This window comes from Sorex araneus, chromosome 1 (assembly GCF_027595985.1).
Source record: "Sorex araneus isolate mSorAra2 chromosome 1, mSorAra2.pri, whole genome shotgun sequence".
NCBI lineage: Eukaryota > Metazoa > Chordata > Mammalia > Eulipotyphla > Soricidae > Sorex > Sorex araneus.
Genome location: NC_073302.1, coordinates 290,833,146 through 290,847,221, shown reverse-complemented (window position 1 = coordinate 290,847,221; position 14,076 = coordinate 290,833,146). Strand labels below are relative to the sequence as shown.

The window sequence follows — 14,076 nt, the reverse complement described above, 5'->3', positions numbered from 1 at the left end:
GCATGTCCACCCTGCCGCTGGGTCACCGGCCTGCTCTCCGCACCTGGGGGCAGCCGCGACCACCTCCCTCTGCTGCTGCCTGTCCGCCCAGGGCTGCGGGGGCCACTCTGGGAGGGGACATGTTCAGTCCCTCCGAGCCCGAGACGGGGTTTCCCGAGACGGGGGTCGGCAGCCGCCCAGCCAGTGACCCTTACCCCGTGTCCCCCGCAGTTAGAGCCGGGCCCCTTGGATGAGACGCAGATCGCCACCATCCTACGAGAGATCCTGAAGGGGCTGGACTACCTGCATTCGGAGAAGAAGATCCACAGGGACATCAAGGGTGAGCCCAGGGCAGGCCCACACCGGAGTGGGGGCGGGGCCTGGTGGGGCGGGGCCGGGCTTGGGGCAGGGCTAAGGGGTGGGGCCAGACATGGGGTGGGGCCAAGTGTGGGGCGGGGCCAAGCCTGGGGTGGGGCAGAGCTGAATATGGAGCCCGGTCCTGGCTTGGGGCGGGGTTCAGCGACGGGGCAGGGGCCGGGGGGGTGAGGGGGAGTTGATAGGGTGGGGCCAAGTATGAGGGCAGGGCTAGGATAGGGCGGGGCCAGGTGTGGGGTGGAGCTGTGGGAGGCGTGGTGGGGTGGAGCTGAGTTGGGTGGGGCCAAACATGGGTGGAGCTTTTGTGGGCATGGCCAAGCGTGGGGTGGAGCCACGTGGGGGCGGGGCTAGACGTGGGGCGGAGTGAGTGTAGGGAGGGGGCCCCAGGACCTGTCCTTGGGCCTGCGCCTGCTGTAGCTCCGGCCCTGCATTGCAGCGGCCAACGTGCTGCTGTCGGAGCACGGCGAGGTGAAGCTGGCCGATTTCGGCGTGGCCGGCCAGCTGACGGACACGCAGATCAAGAGGAACACCTTCGTGGGCACACCGTTTTGGATGGCGCCTGAGGTCATCAAGCAGTCAGCCTACGACTCCAAGGTGAGGTCCCACCTCCGGGCCCCATCCTGTTCCTTCCTGACCCGGCCCCCTCCCCCCCGCCCGCGCCGCCCACTGTCCCCGGGCCCACGTGAGCCCCACGTGTCCAAACTGCGTCCCAGGGGCAGTGGTGTTTGGCTGTAGGGACGAGGAACATCACAGACCAGTGGGGCACGAGGTAGGAGGCTGGTTCCGCCGTCGCCCACTCCTGGGGCTCTGAGCATTCTTCCTGCTCCGGGGTGTCCCCGACATCTGACGGGCAATGTGCAGATGGCCGGCCCGAGGCATGGGCCAGAGACTGAGCCCTGAGCACAGCCAGATGTGGCCCCCCCCAAACCAGAGAATACCTCTGAAGCCACGGGTGGGCTTCTGCAGGCTGAGGCCCAGGGGCGGTGGGATGCTCTTGCCGGTGGTGAGTCCAGGGGCCAGCAGCTCTGGTCACCTGCACCGGTGCTGCCCCTGGCCGCAGCGTCTGTCTGGGCTGGTGGTGGGTGGGGCGTGCTGGACCCTGCGGCAGGTCGGAGGGAGAGGGGTGGAGGTGGGGACTGGAGCTCCGGGGAGGGCTAGGGCGGCCCCGTGCGCCGCACCCCTCCCTCCGCTGGGGCGCTGGTGTCTGAGCCCCTGCCAGCACCCCCGCCGTCCGTCCTCACCTCGGTGTCCCTGCAGGCCGACATCTGGTCCCTGGGCATCACTGCCATCGAGCTGGCCAAGGGGGAGCCACCGCACTCGGAGCTGCACCCCATGAAGGTCCTGTTCCTCATCCCCAAGAACAACCCGCCGACGCTGGAGGGCAGCTACAGCAGGCTCCTGAAGGACTTTGTGGAGGCCTGCCTCAACAAGGAGCCCAGCTTCGTGAGTGGGCCGGGCGGGTGGCCGTGCCCTCCCTCCCCCCTCCCTGGCGGCCCCCTGGTCTCTAGCTTTCTGACTTTCCGTGATGCTCTGTGCTCAGGAGTCATTTCCTGGCAGTCTCAGGGGGACTTGCGGACTGCCAGGGACTGAACTTGGGTCAGCCACGTGCAGGCACACGCCCTCCCCGCTGGACTGTGGCCATAGCTCCCTCTTCTTTCCCTAAATGGGTGCAGTGAGCCGCGAACAATGCTAGTTTAGCTTTTCCTGTTCCCTTCTCTGTTTCGGGGGGATCAGGGTAGGATGCCCCCAGTGGCACATGTGGGCTGATGGGCCACTCGGGGGGTGTCTGTCGGGGGAATGAGACAGCGTGCCCCTGGGATCCTGCCCTCAGAGCTGCCCCTGGGAGATGGACAGACGTCCTTCTGTGGAGGCCTTCCTGTGGCCTGCACCTCGTCAGCAGGGGGACAGTGGGGGCCGTCAGTTTGTGACTCGGGGTGCTGGGTGAAGGGCTCTAGGTGCTGCTCTCCCCGGCCCCCGGCCCCCCAGGCCCAGCATGGGGAGGGGCGTTCAGGCATCTCCCGAGTTTCCGGCCCCGGGGCAGGTGGGGTGCCCTGAGGGGAGACGAGGTCTCGCTGGACGTTTCAGGGTGGCCCCTTTGGGGTAGACTCCTGGGGCGGGGGTGGGGGGCCCGCACCTCATGCGCCGGCTTTGGCTGGTGGTCGGCTTTCAGAGACCCACCGCCAAGGAGCTGCTGAAGCACAAGTTCATCCTGCGCAACGCGAAGAAGACCTCCTACCTGACGGAGCTCATCGACCGCTACAAGCGCTGGAAGGCGGAGCAGAGCCACGAGGACTCCAGCTCGGAGGACTCGGACACGTGAGTCGGGGGCCCGTCTCCGAGGGTGTCCCCGGGGCCGGGGCTTGCCTCTGAGCTCCACATGCGTGTCCTGTGTCGGTGGCCTCGTGGTTCGGTGCTGAGGGAGGGTCTCCGGTCCCAGTGGACAGGCGGACTGTCCTCTCACCCCCACCCCCGTGGGCTTGCCCCGGGCAGGGGGAGGGTGAAGAGGGCTGAGGGGCCCATCAGGACAGGACTGGGCGGGGGCCGCACTGTTCAGAGAGGGACCCTGGAAGGAGGAGGGGGGGTTCGTGAGGGTGGGTGCAGGGGGAGAGACTTCCCCACTGGGAAGTTCCAGAACCACCTTCTGACAACCCTCGCACATGGGGGTTTTTCTTCTGCGCCTGCGTGGGGAGCCAGCAACGCCCCCCCGGAGGCCTTCAGGGTCACAGACGCTCCGCCAGGGGGGTCCCTGCACCCCCCTTACTTCTGCATCTCTGTGTCCAGGGAGACGGACGCGGATGGCCAGGCCTCGGGGGGCAGCGACTCCGGGGACTGGATCTTCACCATCCGAGAGAAGGACCCCAAGAACCTGGAGAACGGGGCGCTGCAGCCCTCGGACCTGGAGCGGGGTCAGGTGTGTCCCCCTCCCCCAATGCCTGGCTCAGCCCCAGGGGGCTCCGCAGACAGGGCTGCGGGGCTGGTGTCCCACCCGTCACTCTGCCCTGCGGCCTTTGCAGGGGCCTGCGGGCAGCTGGTCCCCGGGGTGGGGGGGGGAGGGGGGCGGGTCACGTGTATCCGGAACCTTCCTCATGGCCCCGGCTTACGCGCGCCCTCCTGCCGGCGTCTCTCTGCAGGTGAAGGATGTCCCCAAGCGGCCTTTCTCGCAGTGCTTGTCCACCATCATCTCCCCGCTCTTCGCGGAGGTGAGGCCGCGGCGGGCGGGCCCAGGGGGCAGGCGGGCAGGGAGCCGTATCCACAGGCGCGGAGATTAGGGTCCCCTTTCCAGGAAACGCGTGGGGGTGGGGGTTGCGGCCGTGTTCATCAGCGGAGCCTGCTCGGTCCGCCCAGGGAGTCGAGTCACAGCTGTGCCCTGGTGGGCTGTTCTGGGTGGGACCCCCCGTCCTCAGGCCAGTGTCCAGCGCGGGCACCTTCCCCGGTTTCCGGGGGCTGCTCCCTAGGGGTTCCCCTCCTCCCCCCGGCACTGCCGGGCGTGGCCCCGCGAGGCCCCTGGGCCCGGCCTCACGCCTGTCCACGCTGTGTTTCAGCTGAAGGAGAAGAGCGAGGCGTGCGGGGGGAACTTGGGGTCCATCGAGGAGCTGCGGGGGGCCATCTACCTGGCCGAGGAGGCCTGTCCCGGCATCTCGGACACAATGGTGTCCACGCTGGTCCAGCGGCTGCAGAGGTAACACGGCCGCCTGGGTGTGTGTGTGGGGGAGGGGGGCAAGGATGCCTTGGGCCAGGACTCGGCCAGGACCGAGGGAGGAGGCGCGGATGTGGGGAGAGAAGGTTCCGGAAGGGGCTCTGAGGCTCTGGTAGTAGCTGCCCGCTCCCCCTCGCGACAGTTCTGCCGGTCTGACGGGCCTTGGCTCTGTGTCACCCAGCGCTTGCCCAGGCCTGGCCCCACAGTCCACGCCTCGTGGTCCAGGCCGCCCCTGTCCTCACTGCTACATTGCACTCACGCGCTGCCCCGTTGTCTGCTCGGTGTCCACACCCCATCATCCCTGTCACCCTGCCTGCAGCAGTGGCCCCCCGCCCCATGCCCGGGATCTGGTGGGGGTCCCTGGGGGGGCATCCGGACTGCTCGCGGCCCAGGCGCAGCCCCCGCAGCTGTGCCGTCCTCAGTGGACCCAGCACCTCCCTGTGTCCCAGGTGACAGGTGACAGGTTGGGGTCCCCCTGGCTGCCGGCCTGTGCCCCCTCCTCCCGGGAATGAGGGGCGTTGTCTTCAGTGTTGGCCCGAGGACCTGTGACAGCACTGGGGTCACTGCTGGGGCAGTGGTGCTTGGAGGGGACCCCCCCCGCCTCCGGAGAGGTCCTCACTTGGTCACTCGCAGCTTCCTGATGTTTTTGTCACTTCATTTTCTGTCCCTGTCCTGCTGGCCACGGCACTGTCTGTCCCTGTCCCGCCGCCAGCCATGGCGGTGTCTGTCCCCGCCTGGCTGGTGGTCACCCGGGGCTCAGCCCTTTGTCCTCTGGGGCGGGGGCTGCCTGCCGCTCGGTCCTTCTGGGCCTGGCCCCGGGGCGACTGGAGACAGGAGGGGGCCGTTTCCCCGCGACGCTGCTGACCCCGTCTTAGCCCTAGTCCCCCAAACCCTTCCCCGGGGACACCTGTGACTCGGTCTCCCCGGCAGCCCCTGGCCACGCTTGCACACGGCCTCCCACTCTTCCCTTGGCCAGCCGCCTGGGGCCAGGTGAACGCTTGTGGGTACTTGCTCCCGGGGCCCCGTCCCCCTGAGGCTGGCCCGCGGCAGAGTGTGTGCCGGGCCCCTGGCGCGCGGGCTGCTCCCCGAAGCTGGTGGCGATGCTTCTGGAAAAGTCCTCCAAGGGGCCTGGGGCTGGAGCGGCCTTTCCTGGGGCCCTGCTGCCAGGGGGCTCTGGGAGGGACGTCTGGGACCACCCCACTCCCCGTGCCTCCTGCCCCCCACCGTGCGTCTCCTGCCTTGGGTCAGTGTCGAGGTGGCTGTGGCTGCCCTGGCTCTGAGGGGCCCCTCTCTCTCTCTCCCTCCTCCTCTTGTACTCCGAGCCCCGTGGTACCCAGGGTACTAGGAACCAGACGTGTTCGGGCCCCCCTCCCGCCCACGTCTCCCCATCGTTTGTGGAGGGAACTGACTTCCCGCCTTGTCGTTCCGTGCACACTGCCCGGGTCCCGGCCTCTCCGCGCTGCCTGCTGGTTAGCGTGTGTGATCCTTTCGGGGGTGTCTTGATCCAGGCTGGATGGTGCATGAAGCTGGGCCACCTGGTACCCTGGCTCCGTCACCGCACTGGAACCCGTTTTTAGTTTTTGTTTCTGTTTTGGGTCACACCTGGCAGTGAGCTGGGGTGACTCCTACTTCTGTACTCACGAGTTACTCCTGGCAGTGCTCGGGGGATGTAGGGGATGGAAGACAGGAGGGATACGGGATACCGGGAATCGAACCCGGGTCGGCCGCCTGCAAGGCAGACGCTCTGCTCTCGCCCCGGCCCCACAGTAGTTTTTCACACGGCACCATGCGGCGTGGCTCAGTGACTTCCCTGTTTCTTAAGGTCCTGCAGTGGAGACCCCCCCCCCCCAACTGTTCCCCATTTCTCCATTTCTCGCCCATCCTGGGGAAGTGGCCCAATCCCAGTTTTCCTTTCATAATTCCCTTGGGGCAGGGTCTTTCCCATGGCTGCGTTTCCTCGGAGCCGGGGTCGCCCGCTGGTCCAGGCCGTGGCCCGCACCAGTAATCTGCCTCTGTTTCCCCGTAGGTACTCTCTCAGCGGCGGCGGACCGTCATCCCACTGAAGTCCAGTTGGCATTTGGGGGTTTTGTTTTTTTCCCTTTTCTCCTCCTCCTCCTCCTCTTCTGTTCAAGCCAACCAGAGCCTTTGCCGATGCTGAGAAGGGGCACCTCCGAGGTGGGGGGTCGCCCTGCCGGCCCCGGGGGACACACACAGTGCTTGCTTCCTCCCCCTTACCCCCCCCACCGTCTAAAACGGGGTGGGGGGCCCCTTCGGCGATGGCTTCCATTCGTTTCTCTTCATTTCGGATTTTTAACCATCTTGCACATATCACGGAGAAGTGTCTTTGCAAACAAAAGCAAACCCTGAAATGTATATTTGGGATCACAAGGCAAACTGAAGAAATGAAACCTCAGGTATCCTGCTTTAAGGGGGGACTCCCGCCCCTGCCCCGGGCTGGAGGTCATGCCGGTGGATCTGTGTACAGATTTGTATATATATAAGCCTCATTTTTACCGAAACCCTGTGGGCGCACATCAAGAATCACTGTGTACAAAAAAAAAAAAAACACACAAACAAACAAAAAAAAAAGGTGGCCTAGTGCTTCTGTAGATAATGTCCGTGGAGTAAATATTTGACAGGCCAACGCTTGAGTCTCTTGCCTTGCCTTTATTACCTGTAAATTTTTGAATTCTGTGACCAGTGATTGGGGTTTTATTTTGTATCTGCAGGGTTTGCCATTAATAATAATTAATGCCCCTCTTAGGGAATTTGTACCTCAACCGGAACGCCCCACCCCGCGTCTGGCCCCGCCCCCGCGTCTGGCCCCGCCCCGCCCCTTGGCTACACTGTAGCCAGCTCCTCCTCGCAGATGGTACTATTTCCTAGTGTTTTCAATGGGAACCTCTGCCGCCTCCAGAAGCTTTAAGTGATTCTCTCCAGTTTCTCCCGGAGGCCGCGCCCTCGTCTTCCCCTTTGTTCTGGAATCGTGCCACGGGGCCTCGCCACCCTGACGCCACGTAGCATCTCCCCCACCCACCCTCCGCCCCGCCCCAATCTGTCTGAATGCTCACCACGAATAAATTTTATAACACGCCTGCCTCGCACAGCCTCCTTGAACGGACCCGGCGTGCGCGTCCCCTGGGACCCGGGTGGACGAAGGGTTTGGGGCCACGAGCCGAGCCGAGTGGTGACGCCAAAGCATCTGTTTCCGTCTTGCCGGGGTGTCAGGTCGAAAGCAGGGGGAGAGCCAGAGGGGCAGTGCCCAGCCGTGAAACCCAGGGCAAGTTCCGGAGCGGGGGTGCCGAGCGCCCCGTGGGTGCAGGCCCAAGGTCAGCTCTGTCCACCGCAGGAGAAAGAGCTAGAAAACCCAAGTCGCAGTGGTGCAGGCAGCCGCTGTGCGTCCCGGCCCTGGGCCCCCGCTGACCGGTAGCGAGTCAGTGAGGGTGGGGCAGGGGGCGAGGGATGCGCTGACCCCTAGCCCTCTGGGCTGTTTCCGGCAAGCTGGTGGCCAGTGATGGGAGAGGCATTCATGAAGGCCTGGCAGGCCCAGCTCCGTAGGGGGTGTCCAGTGGCTGGCCATCACCCTTGGGGAGCGAAGGCAGCGGGCAGGGTGGCCTGCAGCTGCGTTTTATTTTGGGGGAGGGGGGATGTGTCACACCATGGTGGCGGGGATTGAACCCAGGACTGCAGAGTGAAGGAGGAGGAGGAGGAGGAGGAGGAGGCGGGGGCAGCTGGAGCAGCTGGACCCAGGATCGCTGGGCAGAGAAAGGATTTTTTTTTTCCTTTTTTGGGCCACACCCAGCGATACTCAGGGGTTCCTTGGGGGAGCATGTGGGGTGCTGGGGATTGAACCTGGGTCAGCCGCGTGCAAGGCAGAAACCCCACCTGCTGTACTATTGCTCCAGCCCCTGTGAAAGGATTTTGAGGTGGTTTTGGTCGAGCAACTTGAGTGTATGGAGAGTGCAGAGACAGGTAAAGCCCCGAGGGGCCTCCCCTGGGCTGTGCTGAGAGGGTCTCCCCGGAGGGCTTCCCTGAGGCAGCTTATTTCGGTGGTTGCCTTGGGCCCCACCAGGTGATGCTCAGGGCTGACTCCTGACTCTCCATTCTGGAATCACTCCTGGTGGTGCTTGTGGCGCGGGGCCCAGTGGGGTGCTGGGAATCGAGCCTGTGTCAGCCACATGCCAGGCAAACGCCCTCCCCGCGGGACTACGGCTCCAGGGGGCGTCTTTGCTGGCCCATTTCTCAGATATGCTCCAACGCTTCGCAAGCTCTGTCCCACGGCCCCCAGCTGCAGCGCGCGGGGGTCACCGTGTCATCATGTGACTGAACTGCCCGTAGTCGCCTGCAGTTGGGTTCCGATGCTGCTGGCTGGAGAGAGGTCCAGGTCTGATCCCGGCACCGCACGGCCCGCTGGGCACAGCCCAGAGCCCCTCCAAGCCCACCCCAACCCAGGCTGCTTGTGCTCGAACCTGATGGCCAGATTTCCGCCCCCCCAACTCGCCGCCCTGGCGAAGTTCCATCGTCCTGTGCCTGGCGCAGTGGGAGACACAACTCTGGCTTTCGGCCCTTGCCCACAGCGCCCCCTGGTGTGCTGGCCACATCGCAGCCCTGTGCAGTGCCAGGATAGGGGCATCGCGGCCCCATGCAGTGCCATGGAGGGGACTGGGTGGGTGTGAACGGCACATGTCTCCTTCATGCCTGTATCAGGAGACCCGCGGGGTGCCCCGTCCTCTGTGCTGGCCGAGGGTGGGAGCCGTCGCCTGCCGGTTGGCCCTGGACCCCGTCCTGGGCTTCCAGCCCAGCCCGGAATCTGCCCAGCCCCCCTCCCCCGGCCGGACTTGAATCTCCTTTGACCCCCACGGGAGGTCCCTCCCGAGAAACCCCAGGATCGAGCTTGTCTCCTGGGCCCCTCTCGGCTCCGTCTTGGCGCCATGGTCATGCCTGGGCTTCCCTGCGCCTCTGTGTGGGCGCTGAAGTCAGTCTAGAATGTTCTGCCGCCCAGGAGGTTGAGCGAGTCTTCCGAGGTCAGGCGTCTGCTCTGCAGAGCGGGCTGGGGGCGCCCTCGCTCGGGCTGACTCCCCCGAACCCCCCCCCACCGCCCCACTCGAACGGTGACAGAGAGACGAGGCAGGTGCTGCTTGCCTTGAGACGTCGGTATGCTGGGTTGTGGCGTGAGGTATTTTTATTCCCTTTCGTTAGTACTCGAGACCATGTGGTACATATCGTAAGGCAAAGGATGAACGACACGGCGCAGGCTCGCGCCCGCGGAGGGGGGGGGGGACCTGCCCAGAGGAGGGGTCCCTCCAGGCCCCAGGCCTTTCTGGGGCTGGGGGTCGCCGGGAGCAGGGCCCTTCCCACCCTCAGGGAATAGCAGCCACTCGGCGGCGGGCCTGGGCCAGAACTTTCCGGAACTCGTGTTCCCTGTGTGACCCGAGTGTCGGGGAGACGCAGGGTCCCCGCGTGGCTAACCCGTGCCCCGGGGGGAGTCGGGGGAGGCGGGTACGGAGGAGAAGAGCCGGCTGGGTCCCACGCCCCGCTCCTTCCCGCCTTACACTTATCTCTACCATTGGAGATGTGGCCCCATTGGAGGGCCAGGCCCCGCCCCCGGCCCCCAGCACCGTCTGAGCCACGACTCTCCATCACAAAACGTCACGAACGGCCCCGCTGACGGCCAGACAGTTATTGCATGCTTGTGACAGACACACAGCAAAACGGCACAGCCCACACCCACCCACGGCACTCAGCGCGGCCCCCACCACCCGCCCCCGTTCGCAGAGAGGGAGACGGGGACCCTCTGGTCACTCGCACTAAGGTGGCTGGTGACCAGCGTCGGTGGGGCGCGCTGAGGCCCCCCCCGAACCCGGGAAGGAAGTCCTAAGCTAGTGTTATAAAAGTAGAAACACTGGAGGGAAGAAAAAAAAAAGAGAAATCTGAAAAATGGGCTCATTTGCTTGTTTCAAGGCTGTGCCAGGGGGCTTGGCAACACTGGAGAAAGATCCTGGGTGTTTTTTGTTTGTGTTTTTCCTTTTTTTTAAATGCAGCAGCCCAACGGGGTGGGGGAGGGGGGAGTTCCTTTTAAGAAAAAGAAGAGTGTTTGCCCTGTGTGGGTGGAGGGGCGCGCCCGGCCTGCGGGAATTTGGCACTCTGGGAATGACGGGGTTAATACTGGCACACGCAACACCCCACACGTGCCCACCCCCCGGGGGCCCACGGGCCCCAGGCCGGACACGCCAGAGGAGGCCACTGTTTGGAGGAGAAACGGCTGAAAAGACGAGTTAGAAAACGGTTCCGTGGGGCCCAGCCTCGGCTGTCCGGGGCCGGACAGGAAGGAGTGTCCATCCGTGGGGGGCTGTGGCCGGCGCGGACACCGTCAGTACCCGTGGGACTCCCTGTGAGCCAGCGCGCGGGAGGCCGAGCAGGTGGCACTTCGGATCACCTCCATCCACCTGGAAGCGAGAGGGCGGTGGGTTAGGCAGGCCGAGCCCAGCTCTCGCGTCCTGCCGGGGGCCGGTGACCAGCCAGGAGCGGGCAGGGGGCTCTGGGCAGTGCAGGGGGGGGGGGTTCCTCCGGGGCCAGGGGTGAACCCAGGGGGGTACTAGGAGGCGCTGCTGGGTTTCGAGGCGCTGCTCGGGGCTGGCTCCTGGCTCTGTGCTCAGGGACCACTCTGGGCAGGGCTGGGGGGACCCCCGGGGGGGTGTCGGGCTGGAGCCCCCAGCTCGGCCGTGTGCAAGGCGAGCACCTTCCCCACTTGGCTGTTGCCCCGCCCAGTGAGTGCTGTTTGGGGGTGTCCGCTGACCCCCCCAGAGTTGTAAACCGCCAATGGGGGGCTCCACAGGTAGCTCGCGGGGGGAGGGGCGGCAGCTCCCGCCCCGGGGAGGAGGCCCCTTTCTGGGTGGCTGGGGAGTGGCTCTGGTGGGCCAGTCCAGGCAGGGGGGAGGAAGCGCGAGTGGCCCGAGGTTCTGGGGTTCCCCAAGGCCAGGCCCCTCTTTACCTCTCGAACGTGTACTCGCTCTCGGCCCTGAAGTAGTACACGTGGGACTTGAAGTGCAGCTTGAACACGTGCTCCTTGCGGATCTCCTCCGACTCGGCGGGGATGGTGAGCGAGTAGCCCAGCAGGGGCAGGCTGGCCAGCGGGTGATTGTCCTGCGCGGGGACAGCGGCGGGGTGGGGTGGGGTGGGGGGCGCTGGGGGGCAGCCGGGCACCACCCCGCGCCCACCCGCCGCCGCCGTCAGCCAGGGCCCGGCCCGCCCCGCCCCTACCTGGTGTGACTTGTAGAAGAAGAGGCAGAAGTTGGTGAAGACCACCCACAGCCTCTGCCACCCGTTGCTGTTCTTGAACTTCCTCAGCAGGTTCCCCGACAGCTGATTCTGAGAGACACAAGGGGTTCCGTCAGGCACGCGCGCCCGGCCCGCTGCGCCCCCGAGCTCTCATCCCCGAGCACGGGCATGGGCCCGGCCACCCCCAGGTGTGGCTCCGAACCAAGCCCACCCCCGAAACTGTTGCAGTGGGGCGTCCACGGGCCGGTCAGCGCCTGCTGCCCCGCCCGTGGGGGGGATGTGGGGCCCCTGCCAAGCCACGTGGAGCCCGGACCTCCAGAGCGTGACCGTGTCTAGACATGTGATGGGGGAGAGTGACCTCTGAGGGGGGCCCAGGGACCCCCCCACGCCCGCCCCCAGCCCAGTGTCCACGAGGAGGAGCCAGCAGGAGGCCCCAAGACACTCCAGGTGAGTGGCAGCTGTAGGGGCGGGGGGGGGGGGTCCTCGCCCATACAGTTCAGGGAGAGCTTTGGACACCTCCACTTGGCACTTGGGCCTCCAGGGAAGGGAGAAAAACGGAACTGGGCAGGGGTCCCCCAGGAAGACCTCAGCTGCCACTTCTGGGAACGCCAGAGCGGCTCCCGCCCGCCACCTAGTGGCCACGTGCCGTTCCCGCAGGCGTTTGGGTGCCGGCTTGGCAAAGCCCTGGGGTGTGCTAGCTCAAGCTGACGACACCTGAGCCTTGGCTGTGTTCAGGCCCGCGGCCCGGAAGGGACACCCACTGGCAGAGGCTGCACAGCCTCGGCGTCACTGACCAGAGGACTTGCCAGGGAGACTCAAGAGAGAACAAAGAGCTGCGATGGGACAGAATGTTCCAGAACGTTCCTGGGGTGACTGGGACGGGCGGGGGTGGGGGGCTGGGAGGCAGCACGGGGTGATCATGCCTGAACGCGCCCAATCTTAGGTCTACGCTGGGCACCTGATCGAGGTGTCTGAGAACTCTTGGGCCCTTCAGCATGGACTTGAAGCCTCCACAGTTAATAAATAAATAAATAAATAAATAAATAAATAAATAAATAAATAAAGGGCTGAAGGGCCACATGCAAAGCATAGATAGTCTTTGCTGGACTTTTCTGGGTCCCTGTCTGGGCTGACAGGGGCAGTCACTGGCCCCGGGCTTCTGCCTGGGTGTGGTGGGCACAGCAGATGCCTGCTCACAGCCCAGGGAGGGGGGGAGGCCGGAGCAGAATTAAGGTTTGGGCTCCATCCACTTCCTCTGCATGGAGCCCAAAGCCCTCTGGAGCCGAGAAGCGAGCCAGCCCCCTCAAGTACAGCCGCAGCCGCGGTGCAGGCCGGCGTCCACCCGCGGCTGGTCCGTGGCAAGGCTGCAGCAAGTAGCAGCCACCAGAAATTCCTTCTAGAACACATCTCCTGGCCTTCCCTTGTCCCTGGGCTGGGCCCTTGGTGTTGGCTTCATTCTCCCGTGGCAGATGCCCAGGATCAGTGGAGCTCCCAAGGCCATCTGTGGCCATGTCCTACCCTGCTCTGGTGTCTCTTTGCAATGCACAGGGGTTACTCCTGGCTCATGCACTCAGGAATCACTCCTGGCGGTGCTGGGGGGACCATATGGGATGCTGGGAATTGAACCCAGGTCTGCTTCGTGCAAGGCAAACGCCCTACCCGCTGTACTATCGTTCCAGCCCCTCTGGTGTCTTTTTGCCCCTAAGCTGGTCACTAGTGCTTCCCTGCTCACCCACACTCCGTTTTCCCCCCGAATAAATGTCCACTGGTGAGCTAGAGCCTGTGGCAGGAGAGCATGAGGGTTAGCGCTAGAGGAACAGAGCAGGGGTCTCCCTGCCCACCAACCCTGGAAGGAACCCCTGGGCCTTTGGGGAAAGACCACCCTGCATCACAATTCAGCCGGCTGGGAATCTGCAAATCAATTTTTTTTTTCTGGAGGGGGATTGTTGGGGTCACTCCCAGATGTGCTGTGGATTGAGCCAGGGTCCTCCCGCGTGCCAGGCCAGTGCCTGTCTAACCCGTGTCCTATCTCTCTGGCCCACAAACTGGAATTCTGACAAACAGAAAAATCAGTTGCTGCTCAGATTGTACAAAATAATTCACTGATAATAATAATAATAAAAAATAAAGCTTGAAGGCTGGCGGTGTGGTAGAGAACCCACTAGGCACCACAACACATCATGGAAGAATAAATGGAAGCAGCTTCTGCCCTCTCTAATACAGAAAAGCTGCAAATGGCATCCTCCCGAGGCTGTTTGTAGCAGTAGGTGGGGTTTAGAACAGGCCAGGAGGAAATTCAATAAAAAGCACTGTTGGGGCTGAGCACAGAGCCAGGAGTCAGCCCTGAGCACTGCTGGGTGTGGTCCCCAAACAGAAACAAACCCAGCTGTCAGTAAATTCGGCAGTTGCAAGAGATGGATGATTCGGAAGCCCAAGAGCCCCGCTCCCTCTCTGGAAATGTGATGTGGCTTTCCCTGGACTTGGTTTTGGGGCCACACCAGGTGGTACCGAGGGCTGACTCCCGGCGAGGCTTGGGGACCACATGGGGTACCCGGGTCCGTGTGCAAGGCAAGCGCCCTGGCCCCAGCAAACCAGCTGCGTCTAGCCTTCTGCTCTCTTCGTTCAGGAGATTTAGGGATTCAGGACCTCTGGACTTCTGTCTAGAACCTGCTGGTCCAGAATCACAAAACCCAGTAAACAGTTCCAGAATGGGTCAGGCTCGGCTATTCCTGAGAGACCTGGGAGAG

The 14,076-nt window shown here is 64.3% G+C and overlaps 2 protein-coding genes across 4 annotated transcripts in view; one reads left to right on the top strand and one right to left on the bottom strand.

Annotated features, from left to right (window-relative positions):
* Positions 1-7,145, top strand: part of STK24 (serine/threonine kinase 24) — a 42,981-nt gene extending 35,836 nt beyond the window's left edge. Inside the window, exons 4-11 of the mRNA XM_055145541.1 lie at positions 211-319; positions 791-948; positions 1,612-1,797; positions 2,525-2,670; positions 3,136-3,265; positions 3,486-3,554; positions 3,897-4,033; positions 6,078-7,145. Coding sequence (XP_055001516.1) covers positions 211-319; positions 791-948; positions 1,612-1,797; positions 2,525-2,670; positions 3,136-3,265; positions 3,486-3,554; positions 3,897-4,033; positions 6,078-6,114 — 972 coding nt within the window. The 3' untranslated portion in view covers positions 6,115-7,145. The remainder of the gene's footprint in view (positions 1-210; positions 320-790; positions 949-1,611; positions 1,798-2,524; positions 2,671-3,135; positions 3,266-3,485; positions 3,555-3,896; positions 4,034-6,077) is intronic.
* A 2,065-nt stretch (positions 7,146-9,210) lies between these two features.
* FARP1 (FERM, ARH/RhoGEF and pleckstrin domain protein 1) overlaps positions 9,211-14,076 on the bottom strand; it is a 243,823-nt gene continuing 238,957 nt past the window's right edge. For all 3 annotated transcript variants that reach the window (XM_055123652.1, XM_055123651.1, XM_055123650.1), the window contains 3 exons: positions 11,312-11,419; positions 11,043-11,194; positions 9,211-10,497 (listed from right to left, as the gene is read on the bottom strand). In XM_055123652.1, coding sequence (XP_054979627.1) covers positions 10,422-10,497; positions 11,043-11,194; positions 11,312-11,419 — 336 coding nt within the window. In that variant the 3' untranslated portion in view covers positions 9,211-10,421. The remainder of the gene's footprint in view (positions 10,498-11,042; positions 11,195-11,311; positions 11,420-14,076) is intronic.